At 42.1% G+C, this 12,402-nt stretch overlaps 1 protein-coding gene across 1 annotated transcript in view; it reads right to left on the reverse strand.

Moving 5' to 3' along the window:
• Positions 1-12,402, reverse strand: part of trappc8 (trafficking protein particle complex subunit 8) — a 44,978-nt gene that overhangs the window by 26,535 nt on the left and 6,041 nt on the right. The window contains exons 3-7 of the mRNA XM_020620873.1: positions 11,160-11,249; positions 7,902-8,076; positions 2,234-2,387; positions 1,659-1,755; positions 526-788 (exon numbers count right to left, since the gene is read on the reverse strand). Coding sequence (XP_020476529.1) covers positions 526-788; positions 1,659-1,755; positions 2,234-2,387; positions 7,902-8,076; positions 11,160-11,249 — 779 coding nt within the window. The remainder of the gene's footprint in view (positions 1-525; positions 789-1,658; positions 1,756-2,233; positions 2,388-7,901; positions 8,077-11,159; positions 11,250-12,402) is intronic.

Consider the following 12,402-nt stretch of genomic DNA (forward strand, 5'->3'; position numbering starts at 1 on the left):
GGACATGAAGTTAATTGGTGTGAGAGTAGAGGATGCTGAGGATAGAGTTAGGGGGAAAAAGATGATTCGCTTGGCCCCCCCCCCCCACAGAATGGCCAAACAGCTGAATCAACATTATACCTCTAATTATCAACTATAGTTGGTTATAGTTTTACAAATTAGAGACAGATAGACAGAATACACTGGAGATATTATATAGCTCATCTATCCTGGGAATGCCTAAGGGTTCCCCACCAGAAGCTGGAAAATTTTGCTTGGGAGAGGGACGTCTGGACTTCCCTACTAAACCTACTGTTTCCGCAACCAGACCTCAGAAAAGCAGTTGATAATGGATAGACTGATGGATGGATGGATAGAACAATAATATTCTGTTACTGTTCAACTGTATGTATACTTCGGTAGATCAGTTTTTGTAATAACTGAACATAATGTACTTCTGGGGAAGCTGGAACCAAATACAATGTTCAAGTTTGGAAAGCAGCTAAAAATCTGTTTATATAGTTTGAGGGTCAAGATTTGGGGTACCTGGTCATTGAGCTGTCTAATGTTCTTCTCTATGTGTGGCAGCAGGCCTCTGAAGGTAAACTCCTGGATGAACTGTCGGATGTGGTCGTGGTCATTCAGGGTCAGACATGCCCCGCGGCTCCCTGTTTCTCCCACCGACCTGTCTGGATCTCTTGAAACTTTCTTCAGGTCACTGTTGACAGAGCTGAGGATAGGTAAGCCCCCTGAGCTGTTCACTGTGTCCAGCTGGAGACGATGGCATTCCAAGCTGTTGGACACTCCATCTGGTAGGAAACCGTGTCAAAACTAAGCACGCTCACAGTACAGTGATCATTTGATTTAACAAAGCTCTTCTTTATCACACTATCCAACAACCCTGTGCAGATAAATCAGAGGACCTGAAACAAAACACTACTTGTCACTGGGCTGTTATGGAGTTTCCGGCGAGGCACCATATGACCATATATTGCCTACGGGCACACAGTTTTGGTGTTGTAGAGCCAGACAAGCAATGGACAAGTGTCTCTCTCTCTCTCTTTCTCTGATCCAGAGGCACCTTTCAATGCATTAGTGCTGTGCTATCTACAAAACCCTCACCCAGAATAAGGTTACCTGCAAGTGATTTAGTACCAAGTTCTCCACAGACATAAGGTGCGCTTTGGGAGAGATTCAGGAGAACCACCATCCGGTCACACCCTAGCTTTATTGTGAATGTCTCTTCTCACCAACAGAAGCTGGTTACTAGAGGCCGACTAAAGTTATGCGTCAATACTGTCTTGTTATGCCTAGACAGGATTCTGAGTTAGAGGCCTTCACTCTTATTTTCACAGGTGGTAACTTCGCACCATTGGCTCTTCACCAAACCACACGCTAAATTCTGAACTCTGTGGTTCCACTGGTACTGAGCAGGATTATTGCAATAATACATCATTAGTAGGCTATATCCTCCCACAGTCCAAAGACATGCAGCGTAGGTTGATTGGTGACTCTGAATTACCCATAGCAGTGAGTGTGAGTGTTTGTTTGGCTACATGTCAGCCCTGTGATAAACTGGCAACCTGTCCAGGGTGGACCCTGCCTCTCACCAGATATCAGCTGGGATTGGCTCCACCCGCCCCCCACTGAATTTAGTATATGAAGGTGAACTGCCTGACCTTTCTCTGTTGTGCGATGGCAGTCCAGTTCAACTGCACTGATATTGTTCTCAATAGCAGCACTGTTCACAGTCGGTGCTAGATCATCAATTATATCCTGCAAGAAGGGTCACAATATTAACACAAAGGCCATTTTTGGTACACATAGCAGACTACTCCTATGGCTGTTTAATGTGCTGTGCTTTCTAGCAACCCTACCATCTCCACTAAGATGGTGTCTAAATTAACAAATTTTTTACCGAGTAAAAACAAAGACATTTGATCATGGTTCAATTACCATCGCCCCCTCTAACAGGTGAACGTAGTTTGTATGAGTCTGGACATTTATTCAGTCTTTAAACATGCTGTAAACTAGGGTATGACACAGAGGTACTTAAACTGGCATTACTTTCTACAAACTTGACATTTCTTGCATTGAAAGGTGACGAAAAATAAACATATCTGAAATATGAAATTATTTCAGTGGATTCTTAGAAAATGCACCACAATCTAAATGCATCGTGGTAACAGGAGATCTGCATAGGATCCCTCCCAAAAAAGTTGAGGTTACATGTGAAGGAAGCTATAGTACTTACCTGGTTTTGCAAACTACTTTTGTGCAGATATTGACTCCAGGGGTCTGGAATCTGTTCATCGTCTCCAACTGACAAGGTACGAGAGTTCATTTTCAGCAAATAGCAGCCCTGTGGACCATACCTCTGTTTCATGTCTTCATAGACTGCATCTGCCCTGGAGGGGGGTAAGGAACACTAATTAAACCCAAAACAGCTTACGTAACCTGTGCAATATGACAAAAAAATACAGTCCTGGTAAAAGGAATGCACACCCTCCTTCAAAAACAATTGCATGGACTTCTATAAACAAATAAAATAACCCCATCTGACAACAACAACAACAAAAAAAAAACTTGGTTTTGGAGTGTTTTGTAAATTAAAAATAAATGACAGAAATATTCCATTAACATAAGTATTCAGAGCTTTTGTGATTTGTAACATTCCACAGTTGAGTTCTAGTGCATCCTACTCCTATCAATAGTCATTGAGATGAATCTGCAGTTTGATTAGAGTTCACCTGTGCCTAATTTAATGCACTGGATATACAGGTGCAGCTCAATAAATTAGAATATTGTGGAAAAGTCCATTTATTTCGGTAATTCAACTCAAATAGTGAAACTTGTGTATTATATAATTTCAGTACACAAGTAGTTTAAGCCGTTGGGTCTTTTAATTGTGATGATTTTTCTCCCAATTTACTATCTCAATAAATTAGAATATGGTGACATGCCACTCAGCTAGTCAACTCAAAACACCTGCAAAGGTGTCCTGAGCCTTCAAAATAGTCACTCAGTTTGGTTCACTAGGCTACACAATCATGGGGAAGACTGCTGATCTGACAGTTGTCCAGAAGACAATCATTGACACCCTTCACAAGGAGGGTAAGCCGCAAACATTCATTGTCAAAGAAACTGACTGTTCACAGAGTGCTGTATCCAAGCATGTTAACAGAAAATTGAGTGGTAGGAAAAAGATGCACAACCAACAGAGAGAACCGCAGCCTTGAGAGGCTTCTCAAGCAAAATCGATTCAAGAATGTGGGTGAACTTCACAAGGAATGGACTGAGGCTGGGGTCAAGGCATCAAGGGCCACCACACACCGCCGTGTCAAGGAATTTTGGCTACAGTTGTTGTATTCCATTCCATTCCTATTCCTCTGGTCAAGCCACTCCTGAACCACCGACAACAGCACAGGTTTGGAAACCAAGGTCCTAGAGTCTGGAGGAAGGGTGGAGAAGCTCATAGCCCAAGTTGTTTGATGTCCAGTGTTACGTTTCCACAGTCTGTGATGGTTTGGGGTGCAATGTCATCTGCTGGTGTTGGTCCACTGTGTTTTTGAAACCCAAAGTCACTGCACCTCTTTACCAATACATTTTAGAGAACTTCATGCTTCCTTCTGCTGACCAGCTTTTTAAAGATGCTGATTTCATTTTCCAGCAGGATTTGGTGACTGCCCACACCAATGCTGTTGGTGTGCTTGACTGGCCAGAAAACTCAGACCTGAACCCCATAAAGAATCTATGGGGTATTGTCAAGAGGAAAATGAGAAATGAGAAACAAAATAATGCAGATGAGCTGAAGACCACTGTCAAAGAAACCTGGGCTTCCATACGACCTCAGCAGTGCCACAGACTGATCACCTCCATGCCACGCCGAATTGACGCAGTAATTAAAGCAAAAGGAGCCCCTACCAAGTATTGAGTACATATACAGTAAAAGAACATACTTTCCAGAAGGCCAACAATTCACTAAAAATGTTTTTTATATGTCTTATGAGGTATTCTAATTTATTGAGATAGTGAATTGGTGGGTTTTTGTTAAATGTGGGCCAAAATCATCACAATTAAAAGACCCAACGGCTTAAACTACTTCATTCTGTGTGTACTGAATGTATATAATACACGAGTTTCACTATTTGAGTTGAATTACCGAAATAAATGGACTTTTCCACGATATTCTAATTTATTGAGCTGCATCTGTAAATATGAAAGACATACATCTGTCCATATAAGGTCACACCACTGATGGAAAATTTCAGAGTGAAAACAAAGCCATGAGGTAGAGAGAACTGACCACAAACATGTGAGACAAGATTGTGTTGAGACACAGATCTGGGGAAGGATACAAGGAAGCTTCTGCAGCAATGAAAGTGGCCAAGGGCATGGGAGCCTCAATCATTTTCAAATTAAGGAGATTTGGAACAAGCAACAGTCTCCATAGACCTGGTCAGATTGAGTAAGTGGGGACAAAGGGCTTTGGTCAGACAGGTAACCAAGAATCCAAGGGTCACTATGAATGAGATCCAGAGCTCCTTTCTGGAGATGGGAGAACCTTACAGAAGGACAACCATCAGCACAACACTCCACCTATAGTGCCTTGTGAAAGTATTCGGCCCCCTTGAACTTTGCGACCTTTTGCCACATTTCAGGCTTCAAACATAAAGATATAAAACTGTAATTTTTTGTGAAGAATCAACAACAAGTGGGACACAAACATGAAGTGGAACGAAATTTATTGGATATGTCAAACTTTTTTAACAAATAAAAAACTGAAAAATTGGGCGTGCAAAATTATTCAGCCCCCTTAAGTTAATACTTTGTAGCGCCACCTTTTGCTGCGATTACAGCTGTAAGTCACTTGGGGTATGTCTCTATCAGTTTTGCACATCGAGAGACGGAAATTTTTGCCCATTCCTCCTTGCAAAACAGCTCGAGCTCAGTGAGGTTGGATAGAGAGCGTTTGTGAACAGCAGTTTTCAGTTCTTTCCACAGATTCTCGATTGGATTCAGGTCTGGACTTTGACTTGGCCATTCTAACACCTGGATATGTTTATTTGTGAACCATTCCATTGTAGATTTGGCTTTATGTTTTGGATCATTGTCTTGTTGGAAGACAAATCTCCGTCCCAGTCTCAGGTCTGTTGCAGACTCCATCAGGTTTCCTTCCAGAATGGTCCTGTATTTGGCTCCATCCATCTTCCCATCAATTTTAACCATCTTCCCTGCCCCTGCTGAAGAAAAGCAGGCCCAAACCATGATGCTGCCACCACCATGTTTGACAGTGGGGATGGTGTGTTCAGGGTGATGACCTGTGTTGCTTTTACGCCAAACATAACATTTTGCATTGTTGCCAAAAAGTTCGATTTTGGTTTCATCTGACCAGAGCACCTTCTTCCACATGTTTGGTGTGTCTCCCAGGTGGCTTGTGGCAAACTTTAAACGACACTTTTTATGGATATCTTTAAGAAATGGCTTTCTTCTTGCCACTCTTCCATAAAGGCCAGATTTGTGCAGTATACGACTGATTGTTGTCCTATGGACAGAGTCTCCCACCTCAGCTGTAGATCTCTGCAGTTCATCCAGAGTGATCATGGGCCTCTTGGCTGCATCTCTGATCAGTCTTCTCCTTGTATGAGCTGAAAGTTTAGAGGGACGGCCAGGTCTTGGTAGATTTATCGAGAATCTGTGGAAAGAACTGAAAACTGCTGTTCACAAATGCTCTCCATCCAACCTCACTGAGCTCGAGCTGTTTTGCAAGGAGGCATGGGCAAAAATTTCAGTCTCTCGATGTGCAAAACTGATAGAGACATACCCCAAGCGATTTACAGCTGTAATCGCAGCAAAAGGTGGCGCTACAACGTATTAACTTAAGGGGGTTGAATAATTTTGCACGCCCAATTTTTCAGTTTTTTATTTGTTAAAAAAGTTTGAAATATCCAATAAATTTCGTTCCACTTCATGATTGTGTCCCACTTGTTGTTGATTCTTCACAAAAAATTACAGTTTTATATCTTTATGTTTGAAGCCTGAAATGTGGCAAAAGGTCACAAAGTGCAAGGGGGCCGAATACTTTCGCAAGGCACTGTATCAGGCCTCTAGGGTAGAGTAGCCAAACAGAAGTCATTCCTCACTAAAAGACACATGACAGCCCGTTGGGAGTTTGTCAAAGGGCAACTGAAGGACTCGGACCATGAGAAGCAAAGTCCTCTGGTCAGATGAAACAAAGATGGAACTATTTGACCACAACTCCCTATGGTGTGTGTGTGGAGAAAACAAGGCACTGAGCATCACCTCATTAATACCATCCCTACAGTCAAACATGGTGGTGTCAGCGTCTGTATCTGGGACAGGGAGAGTAGTCAGGATAGATGCAGAAAAATATAAAGCATTTCTGAATGAAAACCTTCTCCAGACTGCTCAGGAACTCAGGCTGGGGGGACTAAAGGTTTACATATTAATAAGACAACTTGAAGCATAACATCAAGAAAACAAAGGAGTGGCTTGAGAAAAACTTGTGAAAGTCATGGAGTGGCCCAGCCAGAGTCTGGATCTGAACACAGTAGAACATCTCTGAAAATGGCTGCGCTCCAACGCTCGACGTCCAACCTGGCTGACCAGAAACGATTCTGCCAAGAAGAATGGAAGAAAATTCCAAAAGAAAAGTTGCCGAACTTGCAGCTTTGTTCCCAAGAAGACTTGGCCGTCATTGCTGCCAAAGGTGCTTTAGGCAAATTTTCAAAACACTCAAAAAACCTTTATCATTGTGGAGTACTGTGTGTATTGATGAGAAAAAAAATTAACTGAATCCATTAAAGATGAGTCTGACACAAAACAAAATGTGGAAAACTTGAAAGGGTCTGACAACTTTCTGAATCCACTATAGGCTACAGTCACAGCCAAAAACACTGGCACCCTGCATTTCTGCCGGATAACGCACCACTTCTCCCAGAAAATTGTTGCAACCAAAAATTCTTTGGTATTCTTTCTTTTTCTTCTAATTGCAACATGAAATAACACATTTACAGGACAAAGGACATAAGAGAAGGTGAGGCAACCGACATTAACAAAAGAGACAAAGGGATTATTAAATTAAGTTGCGTGTGTGAAAGTGTATAGTGTGGGTGTATCCACCTCTATGCAGACTGAAATTCAGTGCTTATTAAAGAAAAATAAATTCTTTGCCCTTCTTTCTTTTCTCCATGCTCAGTGTGGTCCACACGACACAAAGCCCGAGTCAACATTTCTCCATTTTAACTGGTTACCAGTGTGATTTCTATGTTGCCAGCACCTGTTGGTTGCTACAGGCAGGTTTCATTACAGATTAAAGGAGCATCACAAGCTGGAAACACAACTATTTCTGATGGTATTTAAAAGGTGTCAGTAATTCTGTCCAGTCCGTTTTTGTAGTTCTGTGTGTAATGGATCAGATTTGGCTGATTTGGATTTTTGTTGTTCCAGTGCAAACAAGAGAAACAAACACAAGGAACCAAAGAATTTGTGATTGCAACAGTTTTCTGGGAGAACTGGTGGATTATCTGACAGAAATGCAGGGCTGCCAATATATTTGGCCATGTCTGTCATTTGTGTGTATACACACAAGATAACGTCCTCCTCATTGTGGCTCATTTTTACATTTCCAACTGCATGTTTTGGCTTTTCACATCAGCTACATAAACCTTGCGTTGCAGTCTAACAGTAGTAGTCCTAAAGACACATTTATCAATCAAACGTTGCACAGTTTCATCAGTTATCAAGAAGATTTTTTACCATAATGATTATTGGGATCATTTTATTGCCCAGCCCTACGGCTTACTGTTACCACATGATTATAACACAGACAGCACAATACACATGGGCACATTTGAGGAAATATATACATGGACATAACATAGTAAAGCTTGTTTCAGTACCTCTGTTCATCCCCCTCGTTCATGTCATGCAGTAAGACGTAGTACTTAAGCGTGTTGGGAATAAACCACTTTGGGCTGGTGTATTCTCCACTGTGCTGAATCCTGTGCTGCTCCTGGGAAAGCTTGAGGAACTGCTCCACAGGGACTGCCTCAGTGGAGGACACCACCAGCAGGCCTGTCACAACCAGTAATCAAGGACTATAACCCATGTGGAGCCATCAGAAAAGAGCAGAACATCTGAACCAGGCATGTCTATGGGAGCAGAAGATGATGACTACAATACTATGATTACTACTATCACTGTCACTAATGATAATAACAATCATAATAAAAGATTTCTGAATCAGCATATCACATAATGCAAGTACATAAAGCCATGAAACAGCCCATCATCTTTTACAACAGCAATACAGGTTTCTCATTATTTCATGAGATTGGCTATATTTTTTGTTTGTCTGAGGGTGATGTCATCATTTCTCTGCACTTGATAGAATTTAGCAGCCTTTAAATCAAAATCTGATCATATTTGGGATCGTTTCATTATTATTACTTAAAAGTACTCATTTCTTTTCAGCCACTAGAGGGTCTAGTCAGACTCAAAACAAACTCGCACCAGAAAACGCTCTTGACCGCTCTTTGCCCCTCCTGTCCTATTTCTTGGATTTACAATGTGAACAATAGATTCATGGTTGTGACAAATTCTAAGGACAGCCTCTTGTCCAAAGCAAGCCTTGGCTGACTAACAAGGAAATTTGGCAATCAAGAGGGTATTCCAGAAAGCAGGTTCAATGAAAACACAGCGCTTGTTCATGGTGAAATGAATTCAGGGTTTTCGGTTCCAGAAACAGAGACTACTTGAACTTTTGAGTTTTAACCCAATCCCTCAGGTTTAACTGATTTGGTGTTATACTGTGATGATTAAGTGTTCTTTTAATTTTTTTGAGTAGTATATTGTAACTAGGCATGGTGGGCACTGGTAAGTGATGATGCAACAACAACAATTTTCCAGGTTCGAGCCCTGGCTGACCCGGGGCCTTTCTGTGTGGAGTCTGCGTGTTTTCCTTGTGCCTCCATGGGTTCTCTCTGGGTACTCTGGCTTCCTCCCACAGTCCAAAGACATGCAGCTTAGGTTGACTGGTGACTCTAAAATGCCCGTAGGCACGAGTGTGGGTGTGTGGTTGGTTGTGATAGACTGGCGACCTGTCCAGGGCGGACCCTTCTCTCGCCCAATGTCAGCTGGGATTGGCTCCAGCGCCCTGCAACCCTCTTCAGGATAAGTGGTATAGATAATGGATGTGTATGAACACTAAACCTCTTTAGCTAAATTAACAAACTTTAATAGGTCTGTTGAGCTATTGAGGGGGAACATATAACAGCGCTATGTTCACACATACTGCCTACCTACAACAAACTACCTGACTGTTAAAACACACCCAACATACACTTGAGCAGAAATCCGTTTCCCTGACGTTCTCACGAGGTCTCTGTATGATTGTAAACTGGTCATATAACTCTAGAAACTCAGATCATGAATATATTATTAGAGCAATAAGCACTAGCTGTTCTCCATTTTACCTTGCGTGCCTGGCGGGATGTCTCCTTTCTACTGGACCTATAGGTTTACATCACAGCACACAGAGGTCAAAGTTCAACCTAACTGAACACAACTCACAAAGCTGCACATACACTTTGTCATGTTCTGTCTGAAATCTCCTATACTTTTCTTATTATTAAAGCGAGAAAGTAGGCAACTTATCTGCAGTGGTGAGGGCTGATTTGCAGAAAACAGTAGTGCCAAGCTATTTAAATATTAACCAAACTGGAAATCCAAGATAAATCTACGCAAGCATCTGGCTATAATCTACAGTTATGGTAAAAAGGAAGCACATCCTCCTTCAATTCCATGTTTTTATTTATCAGGGGCTAAAAAACAATTGTGTGGTCCTCAGACCAACATTCTGAAACCAGATGGGAAAATAAAATTACACCCTACAATTCAATAACTTGAAGTCAACTTTCTCTCTCACATTGATTTGGAGAAATGTTGGCCCACTCTCCTTTAACACATTACTTCTGTTTATTGACATCTGAGGACATTTGTTTATGCACAGCTCTTTTAAGATCCTGCCACAGCATCTCAGTGGGGGTGGGATCTGGACATGGCCGCTCAAGCCTCTTCAGACACCTTCATCTGCTGTTAGGAAATGATGGAAATGAAGCATTTTGTCCCAGTCGGCTTACAGCTGAATAAACATAGCCTATTTAAATAAATGTAATAAACAAGAGGGTTCCAGCTCTTTACCATCCATCTGCCAAACAAGACTGCACTGAATAACATGTAATGTTATTTTTTTTCTCATCTTTTCTTCTCTTCACTTCAGGCTCTTTACCTGCTGATGCTGTGTTTAGTTTTTTTTTTTTAAGATTTAAGCTCTGATCAGCTGTTCTGGACCCAAAAACTCAGGTTAGTCAGCTGACAGGAAGAATGCTACACCTGAATCAAATTTGAGTTGCTTAGCTAATTTCAATGCTCTCAGTCTCAAAAGGTCAAACCATTATTCACCCTGGTTTCTGCTGTTTGTCCCACACGCTCTGTGCAAAAAAGAAAGGGGCCCCCTGATTTGGAGGGCGCTGCTTCAGACTTTTAGCTGATTAGAGGTCTTCCATGGCTGGCTGTTCGAAATTACTTCTTAGAACAACGGTTCTTATAAACTTTGCTATGTGGAATGCGGGGCTAATTTATGAACCCTATTTTGACAACACAGGATAGAGAAGTAACAGAAGGGCTGTAAGTGGTTGGCTGTCATTGAGGGGGTTAGTGCAGCTGAGAGATGGCACATCTTGTCTCAGTTTCAATTAATTTATCAGACAATGTACTTAGTTAATGAACTTCACACATGGCTTTAAAACTTTATATAAATGTGTCTAAGGTTGCCAGGATAAGTCCGACTACCATCTTTAGCGCCACCAACCATATACAGTACAAACTCACTTAGATTTTTTCTCACCTTTCCCTTACAATTACTTTTTCAGACTTGGCTAAAACATCAGAAGAAACAACAGCACAGATGCTGCTGGAGTTAATGAACCGCAACACAAATTAAAAACTGTATTTTAACAGAATCTGTCACATGAATGAAATCACACGGCCAAATCCGGACAATGCCTAACCAAGCTGGAACTTTTAAAAATGACCTGACCAGAGCATGTAGACTCTTTATGACCAGTGGCCAGACTTGTGTGCTGTTGGAAGGATACAGGCGAGGTAGTGATTGAGGAACTCATGGTCGGAGGCAGGCATCGACTGCAAGAAGCTCTCCCTGTAGACTTCAAACCAGGGCGTTGATGCTAGAAACAAATACAAAATGATATAGAGGATTTCATCCAACAAAACAGCCAGCCATTGTCTCATTCTATGTTTTTCTTGTCTATCAGATCACTACTTAGATTGTTCTTTTTTTTCCCATTTTGGCATGCCTGTTGCCGTTGAGCAGCTGTGTCACATGTTCACTGAGATAACAAGCTGGGCTGTTAACTAACTGGGAATCCACACTGAAAGCTAAATGTGAGCAGTGCATTCTCCGTCTTCGTCCTCAGATCTGTCGGCCTGTCAGCAGGACAGCAGCAGGAAAAAGAGTCAGATAGCACAAGTATACTGAACAACAATAGTTTTCATGTCTGCTCGTCAGAAAGAAACCCCATTTTTATGTAGTCTGTGGATTTACTGATTTTGATTTCCCCGGCTCACTACAGAGGGCAACTGACAGCAAATTAACAGCAGCCTGATCAGTCACAATGGAAACCGGCAAAAACAGAAAGTAATGGGATTTGTCTAAGTGTAAACAGCTGTTTGTGGAGATTACACTTCACTAAACATGGCAGAGGGAATAAAATAGGCCAGAAGCATAAAACAATGTAAGGGATCTACAGGAGATGCTTCTCAGATTCAGTGTGGACTGACAGGTTTGATAGAATTGAATTCTATCAGCAACATGAGACGGACTTGAGAAACATGTAGAAAGCACTTCCAAAAACCTGATCATGGATTAGGGATAAAACTTCTCTTAAAGTGACTAAAGCAGCCTACAGGAGGGAGGTGGCCGGTCTGGTGTCTTGGTGCAAGGACAATAATCTCAGCCTCAACACGGACAAGACGAAGGAGATGATAGTGGACATGAGGAAGGAGAGAAGATCTCATCAGCCATTGTTCATCCGGGGGCTCGAAGTGGAGAGGGTGAGCAGCTTCAAATACCTGGGCGTCCACATCAGTGAGGACCTCACTTGGACACTTAACACCACACAGCTGGTCAAGAAGGCCCAACGGCGGCTGTACTTCCTGAGGAGGCTGAGGAGGTTTGGCATGTCGCCTAGGATCCTTTGCAACTTCTACAGCTGCATCATTGAGAGCATCTTGACCAGCTGCATCACTGTCTGGTATGGCAGCACTACTGCTATGGACCGCAAGCGCCTACAGAGAGTGGTAAAGACTGTGGAGAAGATC

Source organism: Monopterus albus, unplaced genomic scaffold (assembly GCF_001952655.1).
Source record: "Monopterus albus unplaced genomic scaffold, M_albus_1.0 scaffold250.1, whole genome shotgun sequence".
Lineage (NCBI taxonomy): Eukaryota > Metazoa > Chordata > Actinopteri > Synbranchiformes > Synbranchidae > Monopterus > Monopterus albus.